Source organism: Lycium barbarum, chromosome 10 (assembly GCF_019175385.1).
Source record: "Lycium barbarum isolate Lr01 chromosome 10, ASM1917538v2, whole genome shotgun sequence".
Classification (NCBI taxonomy): domain Eukaryota; kingdom Viridiplantae; phylum Streptophyta; class Magnoliopsida; order Solanales; family Solanaceae; genus Lycium; species Lycium barbarum.
In genome coordinates, this window is record NC_083346.1 from 19,183,506 (window position 1) to 19,207,642 (window position 24,137).

At 35.3% G+C, this 24,137-nt stretch overlaps 1 protein-coding gene across 2 annotated transcripts; it reads right to left on the reverse strand.

Annotated features, from left to right (window-relative positions):
- Positions 1-3,948: 3,948 nt before the first annotated feature.
- LOC132613853 (uncharacterized) lies at positions 3,949-13,742 on the reverse strand. Of its 2 annotated transcripts, XM_060328134.1 has the most exons (14): positions 12,993-13,046; positions 11,577-11,674; positions 10,423-10,501; positions 10,246-10,302; positions 9,722-9,777; positions 8,324-8,552; positions 7,845-7,931; positions 7,664-7,738; positions 7,465-7,548; positions 5,379-5,443; positions 5,063-5,243; positions 4,878-4,966; positions 4,323-4,437; positions 3,949-4,223 (listed from the first exon to the last, which is right to left on the reverse strand). In XM_060328134.1, the coding sequence occupies exons 2-14, from the start codon at positions 11,582-11,584 to the stop codon at positions 4,182-4,184; spliced, it is 1,167 nt and encodes a 388-aa protein (XP_060184117.1). In that variant the 5' UTR covers positions 11,585-11,674; positions 12,993-13,046; the 3' UTR covers positions 3,949-4,181. The 2 variants fall into 2 exon arrangements, with proteins under 2 accessions (XP_060184117.1, XP_060184116.1); XM_060328133.1 differs by lacking the exon at positions 11,577-11,674 and having other exon boundaries at positions 12,993-13,742.
- Positions 13,743-24,137: the final 10,395 nt, after the last annotated feature.

Below are 24,137 nucleotides of genomic sequence, written 5' to 3' on the forward strand. Positions count from 1 at the left end.
CATATCTAGTAGTACATAATTACAAAAAAAATATGTATTCAATCTTTCTCAACTTGAGTCTTGTCCATTCTATGCTCGTTCAACTTAATTTTAAAATATATTCACACGATCTACATAAGTTGAAAGAAAAAAGTTGCTTAAAAATAAAATGGAGAAATCATATTTCCTGTTCTAGCAGGGGACACTCTATAGGTCTACATCAATAAGCAAGATGGTTGCCTCCAACACAACAATTTTTATCTACTTTCCAACCTAACTATGATAAAAAGAGTAAATTGAAGCCATTGATGACACAAATTGGTGTCGAAGAGCTTGTTGATGTGAAGTTGAGGATAGTGAAAGCTGAATCTAGCGACTATTGCGATTCCAGTATCAACATTTCTATGTACTTCTCCATATCTCTTCTGAAAACCATTCGAGTCCTAACAGGAAAAAAAATTAAAGATTAAATAGGATCTGCAAAAAAGCATTCCAGCCGCAGAGCCTCTAAAGATAGAGAAAAAGACAGTAAGACTTGAGGGAAATGAAGCCCCTTTCTTGCTTTTATATTGTTTTTGCTGATTGGCATTGCTTGAAATAAGCACATTCATTGATTGAATTAATCAATATTTAATTATTCAATCCAACCTCTCAAATTCTCTAGACTTTTTGTAGCAATAAATTAAAGAGGAGGCTATTGGTTTAAAACTGTAGAACGTGGAAGAGACGCATGAGCTTCAGCAACATGAATGATGGGAATCATTATTTAGTGGTAAATGATGGAGGGAATAATTAAGCTAGACACGTTTTGGGGGAATTGAATGAAGCGTTAAAGTAGGACTAATGAACGTCTGATACACTCACTCTTTATGTAATTTAGATATTACTATTTAATTAGTTTTTTAATTAGGTTTTGAATAAATGTTGGGTTGTAAATTCATTTATCCTGCTGAACTTGTATCTCCACCTTTATGTAATTTAAAATATTATTACTATTTAATTAAATCTTTCACTATATTTTGATTTACTGCAGGAGTAAAATTGTAATCTAACTTTGAAGGTAAGAGTTTTCCACTTTTAATTTAATACGATAATGAAATTAGGCTATTGCTTCCTGGGCAGCTTCAGAATGGACTAGTTTAAGAAAAAACAAGCTCAAACCCCCATACATCATACTTCCTAGAATGGATGAAATCAGAGCACTCCTACTGAGCGGCTTTGAAGATTGTTTAGCCAAAAGCGAGAAGATTATGCATCAACTACCCGAAAGGGAGCATTCAATGTGTGTGCATTCAACTGTTCAGCATAGGTATTAGTGGTGCTTAGTAATCCTTTGGAGAAGCCTATTACCCATTCACTTCTGCTATTCCTAAATATCCCTCCTATTCCTCCTATGCCTGGATTACCTAGGCATGAGCCATCAGTGTTGAGCTTAAAGGAGCCATTTGGAGGAGGTTCCCATTTGAGGGAGATCCTGATTTTCCTACTCTCATGAGGGGAAGTGTTAGTGAGTTGAGTATATTCCACAGCTTTGCCATAAGCACATTCAAACCTAGGTTGATCAGATTTATCATTAAAGAGGTTTTTATTTCTATTGAGCCAAATTTCCCACAAGCAGAAGGGGATAAAGGTATCCCAGTTTAGAAGATGGTTAAACTTCTGGTTTTTCAGAACTGGCCAACCATTGAAGAAGCTAGTGCAGCTACTAAAGATAGCACAATTGACTGTGGCTAAAGTGCAGTGGTGAACAACACTAGCCCAGAAGCTGGAGGAGGTGCTGCACTCAAAAAAGATATGGTTCAGATTTTCATTAGGATAATTGCAAGATTTGCACTGGGGGAGGGGGGACAGTTAACCCATTTTGCTTTCGGAAAAGGACCAAATATATCCTTTGTTATACTTTGGGTTCAAATATATGCATGCTGTTACACTTTGGGTACAAATATACTCTTCATTTTAACGGAGAGATACGTGTCATCATCCTGTTGACCTATTTTAAATATCTTCTAATTAATCAAAATCTAACACATAACTCATATCCAATTAAAAAGGACTCATACCCGTATCCAAAAAATTGAAGCAAAGCTTCATCAATGGTGGCTGCCAATACTCACTAACCATCCGTCCCTGGTGCTAGTTACAGCAGAAAATGTAAGTTAACTGAAACGTGTCCCCTGCTGCTGTAAATTTTTTATAATTGCAAGTGATCCATCCGTCAGAGCAAACGCTAAATCCCGATGAGTCTATTGGAACACAAAAGCTTCTTGTTCCCTCTGCGAGAACTATAAAAATAAGGCAAGAGCAAGAGTAGAATGCAGAAGGAACAACTGTGTTTTAATTTGTTCACTGTGTAATCTAAAAACTGAAAGCCCTATAAAACTAACAATACATTTTTGTTATTACAAGCGAAAAATCATTTTATTAAAATTGCACAAATTGAAGACGAAGACCCACAGGGCCGCATGTATATAGAACTAGTGTTGTAATAGAGAGAGAGAGATAAAGAGAAGGGAATTTTCATCTTTTTATCCATCTGGGTCTATTCAAATCTCAAAGCTTATTGTAATGATTTGTTTCTGTTACTTTTTTACTTCTTGCTGTGATTTTTATCTAAAAAAAAATTTCCGATATTATTACTTGCAGCTATCTCCTCTACTCTTTAGTGAAACAATTTGCAGTTTTCGCTATCGTTTCAATCTTGTTTGATTTCTGGGTTTTTGAGAATTCAGTATAAAGGAATATGGTAGATGAATTGGGAAACCGTAACTAGCTCCGGCTATCGGCAATGGCCACGCATGGTCAGTGAGTATTGGCAGCTGCCACTGATGAAGCTTCGCTTAATTTTCAGAAATGGATATAGGTCTTTTAATTGGATATGGAGTATGGGTTAGATATTAATTATAGATTAGATTTTATTAATTAGGAGATAATTAAGATGGACCAATAGGACAATGACATGTGTTTCTCTGTTAAAATTAAGGGTATATTTACACCGAAAGTATAACGCGAGGGGTATATTTAGCCCCAAAGTATAACGAAAGGTGTATTTAGCCTTTTTCCGATAGTATAGGGATATATTTGGCCCTTTTCCGTTTTGCTTTTATTAAAGGGCAAGGCGGAAATATACCCCTTAACTTTGCGATTTAGAGCAGATATATCCCTCGTTAAAAAACATGTGTATATATACCCTGCCGTTACAAAATGATGCAAATATACCCCTACCGTTGCACAAATGGTGCAAATATGCCCTTTTCGCTGACGGAATTATTTTTGTAAAAATCACTTAGCTTATTTCTTAATAAAATAAAATGCCACGTGGCTTAAAAAAAAAAGTCTACCCATTTTTTTTAGTGAACATATTCTTCTAAAGCCACATGGTAATTTTTTCCTAGTGGATCGGATCTGGTTCTTTTAAAAAAATATTTTTATGACTTTAAAAAAATAAGTGTATCCATTTTTCTAAACGAATCAGACCCAACCCACCAGAAAAAAAAAAACCGCGTGACTTTAGAAAAATGTCTTCTTAAATTAAATGGGTAGCCTTTCTTCTAAAGCCACGTGGCATTTTTTAATTAAAAAATATGCTAAATGATTTTACGAAAAGATCTCATACGCAAAAAAGATATATTTACATTATTTTATAACGTCAAGGGTATATATACACCACTTTTTAAAGGAGAGGTATATCTGCTCTAAATTGCAAAATTGAAAGATATATTTGCGCCTTTTCCCTTTATTAAAACTATCTTTGAATACATCTTTGATTATTACTCTAGAGCTGAGCTCTGGATAATGAAGTCTCTGGTTAACGTGTAAGTCACATTTGGTTCTTGCTAGCAGTGGAGGTGTGATTGGTGCAAGTGATGCAAACTGACTTTACAAGATGACATTAAAACTTTATAAAGATATAAATAAATCAGATCTATTAAGAGCAAATAAGATGTTGGAAAATACAAATGCACGCAATGATTTGAGCCCCAAGTGTCTTGGTTGATTAAAATGAGAATACTCTGTCAAATTACAGAACCTTCCTCAAACACCTATAACCTCATGTCTGCGTATACAGTACTTTTAACGAGTCTTTGATATCAATAAGATCCGAACTTAAATACAAAATCAACTGCAGTTTTGCAATTACAATAAACAAATAAGCAGTCTACAGACATTCCAGATCACCCCCCCCCCCCCCGGTCTGAAACCTCTTAGCCGGTACCTTTGAATTTGGCATCATATTCATACGGTTGCTGCACAACAGGAAAAATACATTCAGAATAACATTTATGCATTGGAAAAAGAGGAAGCAGATAAAGACGCGAAAATGCTCCGAGAACTTAGGCATTTACCAAGAATATGGCTGAAATAGATCTGCCAGCAAACCATCTCTTGTGCATAGCTTGTTGAGCACGAGATGCAGCTTCAACACTATCAAACCGCAAGTATACGTAACCGGAGGTATTCCTGCCAAAACATATATCAAGGATCAGTAGCTGACAAAAATATTAATTTAATTATGTAGCCAACAGGAATAGCTAATTATTGGATCCTGGTATCTGTGAGAATGAGATTTATCTAACAGGAGTAAAGAACTAGCCACTAAAAAATCAATAGGTGATTCAACAATCAAATATGAAGCCTTATCAGAGGGACCGGAACACGTCATGGTTTAGTTTGATTGTCAAGCTAAAAATCTATTTTGTCTTTCCCTTATTTTAAAATATCAGAAGCAAGAGTTTCTTGCTGTATAGTATATTTAAAAAATACCGCCAAGAAGAGGAAAAGGAAAATCCTATCCAGAAGTACTCATAAACAAACTAAAGGATCTGCCAAGCAAAGAAATGAAAGCATTTTAGTAGTCACAACAGCTAAAAATTCGACATCATATTAAATTAACCACATACTTGTCCACGTGGATATGCTTGACCCTGCCATACTTCGAACATTCCTCCTTCACATCATCTTTAATATCCAAATCGAATTCTGGATCCGTCTGCATCACATATTTGAAAGATCAATAATAATGAACCTCCCTATCCTTGATGAGTCAGAAATCTGCTGTTGAATATAAAATTCCAGTGACACAAACCTCAGTTGCAGGATCAAACATGTTTTTTAATAGCAAACATTCGCTGGGAATTCCAATGGGTTCAGGAGCCATGACTTGTGTTGGGAGCATATTCGGAAAAGCTGTTGCACCACCCATTGGCATGCTCATTGCTGGCTGAGCTGCTCCATTAATTGCAGGAACTCCAAGCGCACCCGTAACACTGTAGATGAAAATTTGAGCATTAGATTTGCACGCAAAAAATGCACCCCCCCCCCCCAAAAAAAAAAAAACCCCGGGGAAAATAAGAAAAGGAAAACAGAAGAGCAGCCCAAAAGAGGGAGAAAGATGGACAAACCCTGAAGCAACACCGCTGCGGTCTAATTTTGCCATAAGCATGGCCCTTGACTGAGCATTCAATGCCTGGAATATAGAAAAATGATTCAGATGAGTGTGCACTTTATGATAGAGAAGGCAATAATAAGCAAGTAGCAACCTACAGTTTTCATATGGCAGCTTTTTTCCTATCTCGACGCAGTTTAGGATGAATTCATCAGATTTCTAATCTAACAGACATCCATATACAGAGTTACGACAATGAAAATGATAAAATATACATTTTCGTCACTTTATAATAAAGAAAAAGGACTTCCTACTAATTTTTACATTATAAATGAAATTAGGCCATTGCTTCCTGAGCAACTTCAGAATGGATTAGTCTAAGAAAATACAAGTTCAAACCCCTATACATCATACTTCCTAGAATGGATGAAATCAGATCACTGCTATTTTGAGCAGTTTTGAGGATTGTTTAGCCATAAGCGAGAGATTTATGCATCAACTAGCAAAGGGAGCATTCAATGTGTGTGCACAATTAGATAACTACTTTTTACAAAGCGGTATTATAAAGAATGAAGCATCATCCCACAACTATATCTCGTTCAGCTTTTGCACATGTTCCACACATAAATTTCTGTTAAAACTATAGCATGATAACGTTGAAGAGATTAAATAGCACTTCATTTGTTGCACTTCTATATGAGTGTTCGACATGTTACTTGACTTTGTACATTATATTTGAGGTAGTGAAGGGATATTAGAATGATGATAGAAAAGTTATTTTGGTATTGCAAACATTGTATCGTTGTTGAAAATTCAACTAGTAAAACAAAAATTGAACTCCCGAGAAGTTGTGGATATTGCATAAAAAAGTATTATCTTTGGGGCGGTGCTAAAGTTGCACTTTTTTTTGCATCCCTAAATGAAACAAATGTCCTATAAATAGGTCAGCAAGAGTAGTTCCTTTAAGAACTAAAAGCTTAAAGGAACAACTAATACATTATTTCCTAGAACTTGTAGGAACAAGAACTAGCCCTGTGAGCGTCGATGTTAAGCATCCTTTAGTTCTGAGCAAGGGCTTGACCCGTAAACTCGCATAGAATTCTGCTTTACGATGCTCTAACACAAAATTAGAGTTCTCCTAGGAGAAGAAGATATTACTCATTGAAAACAACATAAACCAGATGCATAAAGGAAATCAATGCAGACCTTCCTAGCATTGATAGTGGCTCCTAGTTATAATCTGTTCTTTTAGCAATGACCCTTCAGTATTATGCTTCGGGTGTGTTCATGGTACAGTTTGGCTTTGTTTTCATCTAAAACCGAAACCAAACCAACTATGTCGATTTGTAAAATGTACAACCCAAACCAAAACAATTAAAGTCGTGTGCTTTATTTGGGTTTGGTAGGTTTTTTCAGTTCTTTTCCACATGAAATACAAATTAATTTCATTCATTCAATCTACTAGAGCTAAAGACAAGATTTCTCATGTCTATCAGTCTATGTTAAGCAAAAAATGAACAAATTGATCAACCTATTATCTCTTGAAAGTGTGTATATGTCAAAAATCTATTAAAAGCGTATATATGTCAGAAATCTCACACTACAAGACATGACAATTATTCACTTTCGTACATCAAACCACCTTACATCCATAAATATTTTCAAACATATCTAGCCATCATGATTTAAACAATAAACAAATCACTTTTAGATAACTTCAATATAATACATTAGAATACTCAAGAAAGGATCATGAGTACGTAAACAACTTTTTATGGTTAAAATATATGAAGTATCTTTATTAAAGTAATTTTTTTACGATCATAAAATTCATATATTAGCATATTTATATAATCAGTTTGGTTCGTTTTTTCTTGAATACCGAACAAACCCCACAAAAAAAAAAAAGGAAAATAGCAAGAAGCGAGACTAGAAGCTATAATGATGATCGCTTTTCCCCGGTCATGTCTAACACAAACACATGGATGGGACTCTTACCAACTCCGTCATACTCATAATTTCTGAAGTCCCGACCTACTAAAGGGAAACGAAGGCTAAGGCTTGCAAGGTCTTTCAATATAATGATTTAAAAGCAAACTCACCAAGCCCCCTCCTTCATCATCATCAAAATCTGCAGTTTTAGCTCCAGCATCTTGTACTCCGACATGTTCAGTAACGGATGAAACCTGCATTGAACCAAAATGGCCAGTCAAGGCTTAGCAATACCGTCATCCAACAGTATTCAGAGAAGCAAGATCTACATGGACAAATAACGTCAACAAGCTCAGTCTGTCGACATACCTTGATGGTGCGACCCGCAATCTCAAGCTTGCCATTCAAACTTTGAGCTGCCTTTGCATGTTCAAGTTGAGCAAACTAAAATGAACCCAAATTGAAACGCAAAGGTGTTACTAAAAGCAATAAAATAATGATAAAGAATATACATTAGAGAGAAAAATATTGCAGTCCCCTAAATACTGACTTGGACAAACCCAAATCCTTTGCAATGTCCTGTTTCGGGATCTGTAGGTAATTGTACAAGCTCTACTGGCCCAAAAGCTTCAAAAATCTGAACACACCAGGCATACCAGAATGCAATCAGAAACAGAAAACAAAGCTTAGTCAAAGATGGGTCTTAGCAAGGGCATTGGAAAAGTTAGTTATACATGCTGAAGAACAAATGTTATTGAGGAAATAAAGTACAGGCAAACGCATATATTGGTGTGTGTACTAAATACTTCATTTATAAGAAATAAAAAAGTCCCTATTAACTGAAGCATTTCATACAGACACCCATATATGTGTTTGCCTGAACTTCATTTCCTCTATAACTACAAGTCAAGGTAGATCAGAAACGCAGAATATTGTGTTTAAGCATCCACCATTATGTATTGCACATGACAAGTGTCTATTCTAGTGCTTTGTTACTATACGCGGATAAAGAGATGTTAGTCTTGTTACCTGTCTAAGCTGTAACTCTGTCATGTTAAAATGAAGATTTCCTACATAAAGTTTCCTCTCTGAGGCAGCATTTGGCCCTACCAAACCTGATGCACCAGCAGAAGCGGTTGACTGAACAAGGTTCTTTTCAGCTTCAGAAGGTTTTACCATGACTGGTTGGCCAAATAGCAAGCGACCAGATAAAGCAATAGCCATTGGCACAGACATAGCATCATAAAACTCAATGTACCTGCATAGATACCAATAATTTATTAACACAACTGAAATAACAGCACAGATGAGGAATTAGACCACATCATCGCAGAACCGAGAAGCATAAAGAGGTATCCTGGTTAGGGACAGAAACATCCAGAGAAAGGACATGACAGCCTCAGCAATGGTAGTACTAGGCCCTACTTCCCTAGAACAACAATATATGACCAATGCCAATCAGATCAAAGCCGTACTTGGAATTCTGAGAAGAAAAAGGTAAGGAGAGCTCAACAACCATCTCAGAATTCTGCGGAGGTAGAGACACATAGCCCTGGGTTGCATTTGCAATCATATGGTTTAGCATCTGATTCACATCAAAATAACATTACATGATCTCAGGACCAATTACTGAGGTATTGTATTACGTTTACAATTGGTATTTTTCTACAGACTAAATCTCATAATTATAACTTCTTTTTAAATGGATCTCATAACTATAACTTCAGATGACGCAATCTTGGGATTCAACTCAGCTAAAATTCACAGTATTTGACGATCCAAATAACCCTCTTCTTTTCACAAGTAAAATCCAAGTAACCTTTGCTCCACCAATCATAATTATTGATCAGGAATACTCCATCAATCATAATGATTTCCAAAGAAGTCAAAAATGCATGTTTACAATGACAACTACATCTCAATCCCTGACTTGAGGCCGGCATAGTCCAAGTCGCTCTGCTTGTACCCACTTTATTCCAAACCCGAAATATTTCTCCCTTATCCGGACTTGGAACTGGAAATGTGTGTTAACAATCAGAAATTCGTAGAACAACCAACCAAAAGGAAGATCTTTAAAAAGCAAAAACAGTTATGAGAAACACAGTTTTTCTAAAGGCAGGGAGTAAAGAGGCCACACAGAAGTCAAAGGAACAAATCAAGAATATGGTTTAGTTGCAAAGCAGCAACTTTGTGAACCACCGTAGTAGACAAACACCACTTAAGTGTGAATTAGGAAGCGTAGCAAGCCCAAATGCTTCAGTCAATCAAATATGGTTAGCATCTCCCTTCAAAAAGAAAGTAGCACTACCGTAATCCTTGGGACTTTCAGGAGTACTTTGCGAAGCAAGATGCACATTAATTTACTTAAGAAAGAAATAAAGAAAAATTACACGCAAAACTGTAGGGTAGTGAATTTGAATGACATACCCAACTCCTTTAGATCGCCTTGAATTCCGGTCCATGATTAACCGCACATCCCTCACCTAGAAATGTATAAAGGAATGTCAAAAAATAGAAATCTTCATAATAAACTGAATTTAGAGGGCCTTTTGGTACACTCATATTATATACACCACAAGACCTGCAATAGGTCATGCATAAAATCATCAGTTATTACTTGATCAGACTATATTGTTCATCCAATCAAGTATAGAATCTTGAGACATGAGAATGTAATTAAGCTACCTGATACAGAAGGCAGAGAAGCAGTTACTGCAACACCAAGGAGATGCATACAGCATGCTCTAATAGTATACGGAAGTAGGGTCAAGCGAAGAACACAAATCAATTTTTTGCTCCTAAACATGAAGTATCATATCAATTCTAGAGGACCACAAGAAAATAAATTCTAGGACAAATGCAAAACCAGCACACATGGATCCTTAAACCATAAATTGACCAGCAGCGTAGTTCATTTACCATGAAGGAAAATGAGGACCGAGTGAACTAACCTTTCCTGCTTGTGAGAAGAACTCATACACATCCCTTTCAGTTGCCTTCAGGGGCATCTATAAAAGTGCAAACCAAATAAATCAGAAAATGGACCTTTGTTCGGATAAATCACCTAGTTTCTAATGATCAAGTCTGTAGATGAACAAGGCAGAAACAAAGACACCGAAACCATCTACCTGGTAAGCGAAAACAGTTCTCTGGTCCCTTTCTGGATCAGCTTCTGGTTCTACTTTTTCTTTCTTCTCCTTGAATCTCCTGTATAAATGACTCGGACCATAATGAGAATATGTATGGCATAGATCTTAGCATGGAATTATTTTAAATATGACTTTGTTAACCAGCTAGAGTTCATGCAGACCCTTGCTTCCCTATTTCACAAACTATACAACATATTGAAGCAAATCAACCGTTAAATCGCATTTTCTCAAGGTTAGTAACCGAAAAAGTATGACGCTCTGGTTATAAAATTTAAGTTACACATAGTAGGCTGTGGATTTTCATTTACAGTATTTTGTGTAACACCTGCTACATTTGAAGGTAATCAGCTACTGTAAACTTCAAAGTTTAACCAAACTTGCATAAATACATGGACATGCTACAAATTATATTAGGACATGATGAATCACCATCCTCAAAATCTCCCTCGCTGTGCTAAATTTCACCACTTATCAATTAGATAGAGTAGTTCCTGCAGCAGGAAAGATCATCAAGGCAAGCCCCTTCGAGAAAAATGTGGATAGAAGTCAAAAAGATTCTATTGTTTTAAATAAGCTAGTTGAAAATGCAAACTTCATTTATCTCCTTCATTAGCTGAATATAATATTGCATCTCCTCATAAATGCTCGAGACGCCAAATGAGTTCTATCTTTTATATCTAAACAGGAAGCAACTAGAATTCCAAGCTCCGGTGCAACACATCATTCCCACCGACAAAGAAAACAAATATAAATGGAGCAAATTCTAGAAGATAATTTAAACTTTTGAAGCATCTCCAAGTATAAACTTCAAGTTAAGAATATGAATGCAGTATGTGTTGTGACATTATTCGCTTCCCAGCACCAAAATTTTGAGACTTTTCCCTGCTTTCACAAAAAAGAGTCACATATAGGGTTAATGCATTTTCGTCTTGGTACAGAAGAAAAAGTTGAGAAACTGATACAGCCTCACACCATATGCGTTGCCAACCTAGAAATTCAATACATCATTTGTCAACATCTCAGACCAGATGTAAAAAAAAAAAAAAAGTAACCTTAAATCCATCAATGCAGAAACATTAGAAGGATTCAAGAGTGAGCGAAAATCTCAAAGGCCAAAAAGAAACTTAACAGACCTTATCATACTCAATATATGTGGGAATAAGCCACTTCTTGAATCAAGCCTTGAAGGGTTTCCGCATTGTTAGGCCATTAAGATGTGCAAACAATCCATCTACGATTTCAACCCAAGTCAGAATATTACATTCTTTGTGGATAAACTGACACTCTTTTACGCACTTAGACCACTTTAAATAGTCTTTTCTTAGACCACTTTAAATAGTCTTTTCTGTTTGAATCCACTAGAACTCAAAAACACTCAGCAGAGTGTGTTCAGCACATACTTAAACTCAGCCATTACCTGATTTTCTGTTTTTTGGGTTACAACAGCAGTCAACAGCCAAGTCTAGTAAATAAAATTCATCATGGACAAGCCAGTGATGTTGGTAAGGACCAAAAGAAATGACTAATAACTAGTACAAAGATAAAAAGTTGCACATAGCAATTCTAGAAAGAGTAATTTGAGAAATGAAGAAGATGAGATGCAAATATTGATCATTCTTTTCCACTTCCTCAATGCCTTTCATCACATTAACATCTACTCCCTCCATCCCGGTTTATATGACACACTTTCATTTTTAGTCCATCCCAAAAAGAATGACACCTTTCTATTTTTAGTAACAATTTACCTTTAAATATTCCATTTTACCCTTAATGATATGATCTATAGCCACACAACTGTCCAAGTCTTACTTTGGACCACAAGTTTTTAAGTCTTCCTTCCATAGTTAAACGCCGTGTGCCAGTCAAACACCTACACATAAATTGGGACGAAGGCAGTATATAATTGCAGTTGCCAGCCATATAATGATATACCTTGGAAACTATCCTACAATCACTACCGCTTGAACTAATAATTATCATCAAAACACTAATCATTTTGAAATAAACTCAAATTTGTCAAGAATCAACAAACAGCAACACTTCTAATACGACATGTGACTAACAATTTAAAATAAGCTGACATCAAAGAGAGCCTTTCATCACATTAGCAGCTACATAATTAAAAACTATTCTCCAATGAATACAGCTGAACTAACAAGTATCATCAAAACACTAATCATTTTGAAATAAACTCAAATTTGTTAAGAATCAACAAACAACAACACTTGATATGACATGAGCCATTACCCTTTTTTTTTAATTTTGTCCGTAAGTTTTATCAAATAATCATATTTTATCCTTTACCCTACCTTCTCATAGTAGCTCTATCCCGTACCCTACTTTTTTTGTCGGTTTATCCTCCGATTATTGATGTCTAACATTATGTAACAAAACAACAGGATACGATACAATCTATCCAAACGTTGTACTCATCAAAACAATACAGTACAATACAATGCAACACAATACGATATAATACAATACATAGTAACATGACATGAGACTTAACAATTTAACAATAAGATTAACAGCAAAGAGTATTATATCACCTGCTGTCCCGTGTTTCAAAATCACGCTCGGCTTCTCTCAACTCTCGTTCAATCCTGGAACGACTCCTGCTCCTCCTTGACCTCTCCCTCTCCCTATCCTTCTCCTTCTCCTTCTCTCTCTCCTTATCGCGTTCCTTCTCTCGCTCCTTATCGCGCTCCCTATCCCGATCTCTACTCTTCCTATCCCTATCCCTATCCCTATCTCTTTCCTTCTCTTTCTCCTTATCCTTATCTCTCTTCTCCCTATCACGGTCACGCTCACGGTCCTTTGAGCTTCGTTCTCTATCTCTCTCCAATTCACGGTCTCTACTTCGATGCCTCGACGACCTTTCCCTGTCTCTATCTCTTTCCCTATCTCGTTCCTTATCCTTGTCTCTTATGCTGTCGCTGTCGTTGCGAGACTTTTTGCTGCTACGGCGCTCTCTGTTTTCATCATCGACAGCGTGTTCTTCGCTGCCGTCTCTATCTCTTCGGCGATAGCTTTTGTCGGTCTTCTCCTTCTCAGCGCTACTGTTGTTATTCTCTTTGATCTTCGTTGAAGTACCGTTTGTTTCTTCAACAGTTTTCTCAAGATAATCGTATTCGTCGAACTCCATTCGCGGTTACGCCGATTGGCTCGGTGTGCCGCCGGTGAAGTAGTACTGGTTAGGGTTTGACGGAACTCTTGAGATTAGGGTTTTTGCGACTGCTTTGAAGCTGAGAAGCTTCTCGAAATAAGGTGCTTGTACTTTGTAAAGGGGGATATGTTTCAAGTTTTAATATCTTAATTTGTTTAATTGAAAAAATGGTCTCTTTCGTTTGAGGTAGGTTTAAAACAGTCCCACTGAACAAGTTAAACACTATTACTGGAAAAATAAAAAGGTTAAACACTTTTAATCTTTTTTAAATATTTACCGACTATTATCCGTTAGACGTGATGTGTGAGGGGAAAATTAGTGTGGACTCACATTTAGAGGATTATTTTTATAGTTTCTAATATTTTTGATTTATTTTTAAAGTTTAGTGTAGCTGTTTGAGGTGTAATTTCAAATTTTTTTCAAATTTTTTCTTACTTTTTTAGCGTCTGGTGTAAGTTTTTGTAAAGGAGGATATTTTCAAGTTTTAATACCTTAATGGGTTTAATTGAAGAAAATGAAAAAAAAAAAATGATCCCTTATGTTTGAGGGTAGCTTTAAAATACTAGTACCTTATGTATGGTACTGAATAGTTTTGGTCCTTTAAGTTTATCAAAAGTTGAACACTTTTAATCTTCTTTAAATATTTATTGAATTTTGACCCGTAGACGTGAAATGTGGAGGGGAAAACGAGCGTGGACTCACATTTAGAAGATTATTTTTGTAGTTTTTACTATTTTTAGAGTTTGGTGTAACTTTTTGAGGTGTAATTTCAAATATTTATTTAGTGTATAGTGCAAGTTTTTGTCAAGGAGGATATTTTCATGTTTTAATATCTTAATGGGTTTAATTGTTAGTACTAGTTTTTTAACTCAAACTGACCCTTAAGTCTGAGGGTTGATATATTTTTGTCCTTGTTATATAGAGCCTATTTGGATGGGCTTAAAATAAGCAGCTTATAAGCTGTTTCCAGCTTATAAGCCAAAAAAAAAAAAAATTGAGGTAGGCTAACTTATTTTTTTTTGGCTTATAAATTGTTTTCAACTTATAAGCTGTTTTAGATAAGCTAAGTCAAACAGGCCCAAATATTTTTTTGGACTTATTTTATGCACAAAATGACTTTAAGTTGGCCAGCCAAACACTCAAAAAAGCTGAAAACAGCTTATAAGCAACTTATAAGTCAATCCAAACGGGCTCATAATAGTGAGAAGATAAAATCCCTTTTTGTTTTTCATTGCCCAAGTCATCCTTTCAACTTGTCCTTTGCAAAGGGGCATATTTTAAAGTTTCTTAATACTTAGGGCTCATTTGTCCATGCGAATTATTCACCTTTTTTCAGAATATTTTTTCACTTTTTCACTTTACGGTGTCTGGTCATAAAATTTTTAACCCGGCCATAAAAATTCTAAATACAACTTAAAGTTGTATTTGAAATTTAGAAAATAACCAAAAGTTATTTTTCACTTTTTTCACTTTCAATACATTCAAACAACCAAATATTCTTTGCAAAAACTATAACCAAACACAACTCTATCTTCAATTCCAACTCCAAAATACCAAATAAAGTAAAAAAATATTTGGTTTTCATGGCCAAATGCCTACTTAATGTGTTTAATTGGAGAAAATGAAAAGAAAAAAAAAAAGGATCTCTTATGTTTGAGGGTAGCTTTAAAATAGTTCCTTAAGCATGTACTGAATAGTTTTGGTCCTTTAAATTTGTCAAAAGTTATTTTAATCTTCTTTAAATATTATTGAACTTTGTTTGTTCGACATGAAATGTGAGAGGAAAAATTAGCGAGGACTCACTTTTAGCAGATTATTTTTGTAGTAACTATTATTTTTAATTTATTTCTAGAGTTTGATGTAGCTTCTTGAGGTGTAATTTCAAATATTTATTTTATATTTTTTGTCTAGTGTAAGTTTTCGTAAAGGAGGATATTTTCAAGTTTTAATATCTTAATGAGTTTAATTGATATTAGTTTTTTTTTTTAAACTCCAAATGCCCCTTAAGTCTAAGGTTTGCACTATTTTTGTCCTCCTTATATAATGGTGAGGAGAAATAATCCTTTTTTGGTTTTCCGTTGCCAAAGTAATCCCTTAAGTTTACAAAATATGAGCACTTTTGATCCACTCAAACATTTTTTTCCTCGTATGTGACTATGTATATGTTGATTGGATAACACAATTGATTAACACAATAAAACGCATATAGTAAATGGTACACTTGGTTGAATTTTGAGTTATTTACCTAAAGAATTAAGGATCAAGTACTCAAAGGTATAGCCTAGTCGTCAATGAAATGTAAAGGAGGATATTTTCAAGTTTTAATATCTTAATTTGTTTAATTGGAGAAATGGTCTCTTATGTTTGAGGTAGGTTTAAAATAATACCTTAAGGGGTCGTTTGGTTGGAAACAAGTTATCCCCGGATAACTTATCCAGGAATTGGTTATTCCACCCTCCCACAGGGATAAAATAACACTACAATCCCGTGATAACTAATCCCGAGATTAGTTATACTATGATTTTATCCCAACCAAATGTGGGATAAACTCATTTCAAATATAATCCCGAAAATATTTATCCTTATCCCTCGTACCAAATGAGCCCTAAGTATGTACTGGATAATTTTAGTCCTATAAATTTATCAAAAGTTTACTCTTTTAATCTTATTTAAATATTTACCTAACTTTGTCTGTTAAACTTGAAATAAGAGGAAAAAATTAGCATGGAACTCGCAGTAAAAGGATTATTTTTGTGGTTTCTACTATTTTTTTATTTATTTCTAGAGTTTGGTATAGCTTTTGAGGTGTAGTTCTTATATTTTTTAGTGTCGAGTGCAAATTTTTGTAAAGGAATATATTTTCAAGTTTTAATATCTTAAGGGGTTTAATTGTTACAACTAGTTTTTTTTAACTCAAACTGCCTATTAGGTTTGAGGGTTGCAGTATTTCTGTCCTCTTGTATAATACCGAGCATGAGTAATCCTTTTTTACTTTTCGTTGCCAAAGTAATCCTTTAAGTTTATAAAATATGAGCCCTTTTGGTTCACTCGAACATAACCATGCAGCTTCCCTTTTGGTGTGTTTCCTATGATGGAAATTATTTTCCAAGAAAGAGTATCATATCACATGTTACCCCGTGATTCAAAGTCACGCTCGGCATCTCTCAACTCTTGCTCAATCCTCGAGCGACTCTTGCTTTTCCTCACTCCCTCTCTCTATCCTTCTCTTTCTCTTTCTCTCACTCCTATCCCGATCTCCACTCTTCTGATTGGTATCTCGCTCCTTCTCCTTCTCCCTGTCTCTATCCCTCTCTTTTTCCTTATCCTTATCCCTCTTCTCTCTATCACGGTCATGGTCACGGTCTTTCGAGCTTCGTTCTCTATCTCTCTCCAATTCACGGTCTCTATTTCGATGTCTCGATGACTTTTCCCTATCTCTGTCTCTGTCTCTGTCTCTCTCCTTCTCATTGTCTCTTATGCTTTCGCTATCACCGTGAGACTTTTTGCTGCTATGGCGCTCTTGGTTTTCATCATCGATGGCGTGTTCTTCGCTACCGTTTCTATCTCTTCGGCAATAGCTTTTGTCGGTCTTCTCCTCTACAGCGCTATTGTTGTTATCGTTGTCTTTGGTCTTAGTAGAAAAAGTACCGTTGGTCTCTTCAACAATTTTCTACAGATAATCATACTCGTCGAACTCCACTTTGCGAAGGTGTTGCGTTTGTCAAGTAGTACTGGTTAGGGTTTGACGGAACTTTGAGATTAGGGTTTTTCGCGACTGCTTTGAAGCTGAGAAGCTTCTGGAAATAAGCTATTGTACTTTGTAAAGAAGGATATTTTCAAGTTTTAATATCTTAACGGGTTTAATTGGACAAAATGGTTCTTATGTTTGAGGTAACTTTAAAATAGACCCTTAAGGAAGAAATGAAGACTTTTGCACTTTATGATTCAAAACAAGCATTAGATATTTATGTAGCCGTAAATCATCTCATAATGTTAAAATATTTCTAACTATAGAAAGGTGACATTCTTTTTAGGACAGATTAAAAGTAAAGTGTGTCAGATAAACTGGGATAGAGGGAGTAAATATTATCGACCTTTGTGTTAGACATGAAATGTAAGGGGAAAGAATTAGAGGACTCACATTTAGAGGATTAGTTTGTAGTTTCTACTATTTTTGGTTTATTTTTGGAGTTTTATGTTGCTTTTTGAGATTGTAATTTCAAATATTTTTCGAGTTTTAATATCTTAATGGGTTTAATTGTTACTAATAGTTTTTACCTCGAACACCCTTTTAAGCCGGAGGATTATTGCTCTATTTCTGTTCTCCTAATATAATACTGAGTATAAATAATTTTTTTATGTTTTTAGTTGTCAAAAGTAATCCTTTAAGTTTACAAAATATGAACACTTTTGATCCACTCGAACATAACCAGACAACTTCCCTTCAATTGTTACTAGTTTTTTAAACTCAAACTGCCTCTTAAATTTGAGGGTTTCTCTATTGTTGTCCTCCTTATATAATACTGAGCAAAAATAATCTTTTTTTGCTTTTTGTTGCCAAAGTGATCCTTTAAGTTCACAAAATATGAGCATTTTTGGTCCACTCGAACATAACCAAACAGCTTCCCTTCCATTGTTATCTAGAAGATGAGGTGCTATCTGGAAATAAGCTATGTAGTAAAAACTTGTACTTCGTAAAGGAGGATATTTTAAAGTTTTTTTAATTCTTAATGTGTTTAATTGGAGAAAAAATAATATTGGTCCCTTATGTTTGAGGGTAGCTTTAAAATAGTACCTTAAGTATGTAATGGACAGTTTTGGTTTTAACATTTTTTATTTCCTTCAAGTATTTATCAAACTCTATTTGTTAGACGAGAACTGTTAAAAAAAAATTAGCATGGACTCACATTTAGAGGATTGTTTTTATAATTTCTACTGTTTTTTATTTATTTCTAGAGTTTGGTGTAGCTTTTTGAAGTGTAATTTCAAATATTTTGTTAGGAGTATTTTTTAGTGTCTAGTGCAAGTTTTTGTAAAGGAGGATATTTTCAAGTTTTAATATCTTAATGGGTTTAATTGTTACTAGTTTTTTAAACTTAAATTGCCCCTTAAGTCCGAGGGTTGCTGTATTTTTGTCTTCCTTATATAATACTAAGCAAAAATAATCCTTTTGTGTGTTTTCGTTGCCAAAGTAATCCTTTAAGTTTACAAAATATGAGCACTTTTGGTCCTTAGCAAACTCTGAGATTAGGGTTTTCGTGACTGCTCTGAAGCTGAGGTGCTATATGTAAATAAGCTACCATAGTAAAAACTTGTACTATGTAAATGAGAATATTTTAAAGTTTTTAATTTCTTAATGTGTTTAATTGGATAAAAATGAAGAGAAAAAAATGGTCCTTTATGTTTGAGGTAGGAGGGGCAAATGGGTGGGTTTGGGCAAATTGAAAATTGTTTGAACAAAAGCGTGTTGGGTTTCAACCCACCCATATTTCATATGGGTATGGTGATAAATGAGTTGGTTGGTTATGGATCAGCTCATATTGTATGTGTAATATTATTTCAAGAGTAATGTTTATAATTTTTTCTTTGTCAGATTAAATTAAAATTTTCATATATTTATGATTAATCATTTTTTATAGAAAATTTCTCAATTTTTATAATCTTCTTATAAAAGTAAAATAAAATATATGAAACAGAAAATGTGTGTGTGTAGGGGAGGGGGGGGGGGGGTTGGGGGCGTGGTTCAAGGGTGGAATGTAAGAAAAAATTTCTCATTTTTTATAAATTTTTTACAAAAGTAAAATAAAATATATGAAATAGAAAATTCCAGGGGAGGGGGGAGGGGGGAGCGTGGTGGTAGTGGGATGGGCAATATTGGTGGGTGGGATGTGTGGGGTGGGTAGGTTGGTAGGGGGAAGGGGAGTAAGGGGTGGGTGGTAGAGGATGGGGTGCAATGGTGTGCTTTTTTAAAAAAAAAAAAATTAAAGCCACCATAAAAAGGTGGAAATTTATTAATAAAATCAAACTGTACAAGCAAAGAAAGAAGAAAAAAGGGGAAAAAACTACGAAAATAGAAATGTTAAAACTATGCTAATCCTAATAACACCACAAGAGGAAAACCAATTAGTTCCAAGTCCTTGTCTTGCATCCATTTTTCACATCTACAAGTCTCACAGATGGAATGAATCAAGAACTCATGAAGTAGAACTTCAGGCTTTTGGTTATAATAAGCCTCTTCCAATAGAGTTTTCATAGGACTTGCACAGCTTCACCATATAAACCAAGCTCACAGATCAGCACAGGTCTGCATAGACTGCTGAAAATTCCTCCTGCATACTGATCCATCAAAATGCTTGCACCTTGTCTAGCAATGCACCTTCTGTCTAGCACTTCTTGTATCCTTTGTAGTAGTATTGATCCAGCCTTTAAACTCCAAATCAATCCAATATCAGTCTAATAAACAACCAACTAGATATAGTACATCCTTCGGTAGATTGAACATAACATTAATACCACACACTGAAGACTGTACTATATTCAGCTTATTCCCTCCCTAAGTTTTCAAAACTGATCCTTTGTTCTTATTCTAATGTTTGGAGTTTGAGTTTTTTCCATGTTGATTATCCTTCTACCTGTTGATGGAACTTCCTGAAAATTATGAAACTGCATGGTACCTGCAAAATAAAAAACAAGGTTAGTGAAAAAAATTTGCCAGGCTGTTTCCTTCTCTTAGCACATGAGCCACACCAATCTGTTTTCCTTCTCTCAGCCTTTGAATTCTTTTAACTACCAATGATATCCTCCATGGCACTTCCCATATTCCATCTAATATTTTCGGCATTGTTAAAGAATCAGTTTCTACTATCAAAGGTAATAGCTGATGATTTACACAATATTGTATTCCATCTTCAATTGCAACTGCTTCAGCTATTGCATTAGTAGTATCCTCCAATCTTTTCCCTGCTGCATATACTAGATCTCCATTATGATCTCTAATACAGAAAGCTGCTGAACTTGGTCCTGGATTACCTCTTGAGGCACCATCAGTATTGCACTTGTATTTCCCCCTTTCTGGTGGTAACCAGGTTACTTTCCTGTGGATAACTTTCATTCTCAGGTTCTCTAAATATTGCACAAAGAAAGGCCACCTTTTTGGAAACTGCTTCATGCTAGGAAATAGGCTTTGTGCCAATAACAATATACCTCTGTTGATCTCATAGATAACCTTGTTCACAGTGATAGTACCTCCATGCCTCCTTGTATTTCCACCCTTCCAAAGTTGTCACAAAATGAAAGCTGGAACTGCTTGATATAAGATCTTCAAGTTAGCTTTAACAGGAGTGTTCCACCATTTCAGGATTGCATGTTTTACCTGAATTAGAGGTCCTGAAATTCCAGCTGCATCACAATAATATTTCCAAACTTTCATAGCAAATGGACCAGTTAATAATAAATGATCCATTGTTTCTTGATGACTGTGACAACAACAACATCTTGAAGCTACAGAAATATGCATCCTTTGCAATACCTCATCAACAGGTAATTTATAAAACCAAACTCTCCAAATGAGAAGATATATTTTAAAGGGCATACCTTTGATCCAAAACCTTTAACAATAAGAGGAAACCTGCCTTTTTTGCCTTATGTACTCCCATGCACTACTTACTGTGAATTTACCAGAACTAGTAAGCATCCAATGAGGTTTGTCAATTTCCTGAGGTTCAATCAGATTTCCAAGCTTACTATTGATAAGTTGCACCATTTCATCACAAAACAACTGCTGTACTTTTTTCATATCCCAATGATCTCCTTCCATTATCTCTGCTAGATCTTCTATACTGTCATCCTTGTAAGATTAAAACTGATGTTGGTCATTCAAAGCACCTATCTTCAGCCAGTTATCATACCATATTGATGTAGAACCTTGATGAGGCTCCCACTAGATATGACGCTCCATATCATTCCTAGCTTCTAACATATACTTCCATGTCTGAGTACTACCCTTCCATTGAACAAGAGTTGGTCTAACCTTCTTACAATATTTATTCCACATAAAGTTTGACCATAAAGAGTTACTTGTCCTAAACCTCCACCAAAACTTTGAGAAAAGAGCTTTTGAAATATCATTCAATGATCTGAATCCTAAACCACCTTCCACTTTGGGATAACACAGTTTGTTCCATTCAGACCAATGTTTACATTTACCATCTTCCTTTGTTTGCCAGAAAATTTTATTAAACAGTTTATGCAACTCTTTGATGACACATTTGGGATGAGCCATTGCTGATAACAGATATACAGGAATGCTTTGCAGCACACTGTTAATCAGTACAGCTTTCCCAGCAAATGACAGTAATTTTCCTTTCCATGCTTGCAATTTATCTCTAACTTTCTTCATCACATCTCTATAGAATATCTTCTGTTTTCTTGCATGAAACATTGGACATCTAAGGTAGGTAAAAGGAAATTCACCTCTTGAGAATCCTGTGATCTGCTGGACTTCATGCACCAGTTCACTAGATATTTTCTTATACATGTAGAAAGCACTCTTATGAACATTAATGTTTTGACCAGAAACAACTTCATACTCATGCAAAATCTTCATAATCCTTTGAATTGACCATTTGTCAGCAGAGGCAAAAACTATTGTGTCATCAGCATATGACAAATGATTCAGATTAGAACTTCATTTAGGCAATCCATAGCCCCTGTACATCCTTTCATCAAACAAACTATTTAAAGCTCTTGATAATACTTCAGCAGCCAAGATGAATAAAGCAGGTGATAGTGGATCACCTTGCTTTACTCCCCTTGTAGAATGAAAGAAACCAGTAGCCTGACTATTAATGAGGATTGAATACTAGTTATTAGCTATAATTCTCCAAATCATATCCATAAACACCTCTGAAAATCCCATCCTCTTCATCACCTGAATCAAATACTTCCAAGAGACCCTATTATATGCTTTTGCCATGTCTAGTTTGAGGATCACATTTGCTGGCCTTCCCCTCTTTCTAATATGTGCAACAACCTCTTGAGTAAGTAACACATTTTCTATAATATTCCTTCCTTTTACCAAACTAGATTGGTTTTGAGAGATTAAGGAAGGCAGAATAGATTCCAATCTATCATGAATAACTTTAGTAATGATCTTGTTGATGAAGTTGCTTAAACTGATAGGCCTGAGATCAGAAAAGTTATTGATAATTTCCTTCTTTGGTATTAACACCAAGTTAGTGTGAGTGACAGATTTTGGAAGAGTTTGACCATCAAAGAAAGCCTTAACTACATTGTATACATCTGCACCAACAATGTCCCAACATTTCTGATAGAAGATTCCTGATAAACCATCAGGGCCACATGCACTATCACCTGCTAACTCAAATACAACTTTATGCACTTCCTCCAAAGATGGCATAAAACATAATAGATCATTTTGATCCTGAGTAACAGCTTCCTGCACATGCTCTAAGATGATGTAGTCTGATGATGTTAGCCTAAAAGAGAATAGTTGCTGATAGAAATCTATAGCTGCTGTTGAGATCTGATCCCTATCCTCTAACCATGCACCTTCATCATTCTGTATTCTATTAAGTTGCATTCTCTTCCTTCTTCCCTTTACCAAGCTGTGAAAAAACCTTGTATTTCTATCTCATTCTAATTGTCATTTAACACCAGCCTTTTGTTTCCAAAACTCTTCTTCACAATGCATATACCTTTTGAATTCAGCTTGAGCTTGTTGCAAAACCATTCTATTAACTTCAGAGGGGTCCTCTTCAAACAACTGCTCTTTGATCTTAACAATATCCTCTCTAATGGTTAATTGCTTAAAGATATCACCAAAAGTCTCTTCACTCCATACTGATAGAGCAGCTTTCAACTTCTTCATTTTCAACTTGAAAGTAATAAAAGCATCTCCAACAAACTCAGTACTCCAATGTTGCTCCACTGTATGCAAGAAATACTCATGATCTGCCCAAAATTTTAGGAATCTGAAAGGCTTGGAGAATTGCTGAACTTGTTCTCATGTGGTAAGCAAAAAAGGTGCATGATCTGATCCAGTTCTGGATAGGTGCTCCATTTGTAGATTACCAAACCATTCTTGCAACTGATTATTGACTAAAATCCTGTCCAATCTTTTGAATATGCAATCTTCCCCAGCTCTACCATTCCACAAAGTAAAAGGACTGCCCCTAAAGTCAACATCCTGCAGGTCACAAGAATTTTTGCAAAATGCAAAATCCTCAACCTCAGTTTGGTGAACAGGAAATCTACCTATCTTCTCTTCTTCATGTAAAATGACATTGAAATCTCCACCTACCAACCATGTAGAATTCATGTTGTTTGATAAAGAATAGATATTATCCCACAGTTCCAATCTATCCACAACATCACACTTTGCATAAACTAAGGTAGTGATTAATATTTTGCCACCGTCTAGGAAAGTAAGCTTGAGGGTAACCTGTTGATCAGAGTTCATCAATAATTCCACCTCAATGCCATCTTTAATAAAAAAAACCAGATTTTC

What these genes read in the sequence shown, in the direction of transcription:
- LOC132613853 (XM_060328133.1), bottom strand. Translation starts at nt 13,588, where the DNA reads ATGGAGTTCGACGAATACGATTATCTTGAGAAAACTGTTGAAGAAACA. An exon ending in TTGCGGGTCGCACCATCAAG is followed by an intron (nt 7,549 to 7,663) that starts GTATGTCGACAG and finishes GGTTCAATGCAG; the next exon opens with GTTTCATCCGTTACTGAACA. An exon ending in ATGATGAAGGAGGGGGCTTG is followed by an intron (nt 5,444 to 7,464) that starts GTGAGTTTGCTT and finishes TCTATATTCCAG; the next exon opens with GCATTGAATGCTCAGTCAAG.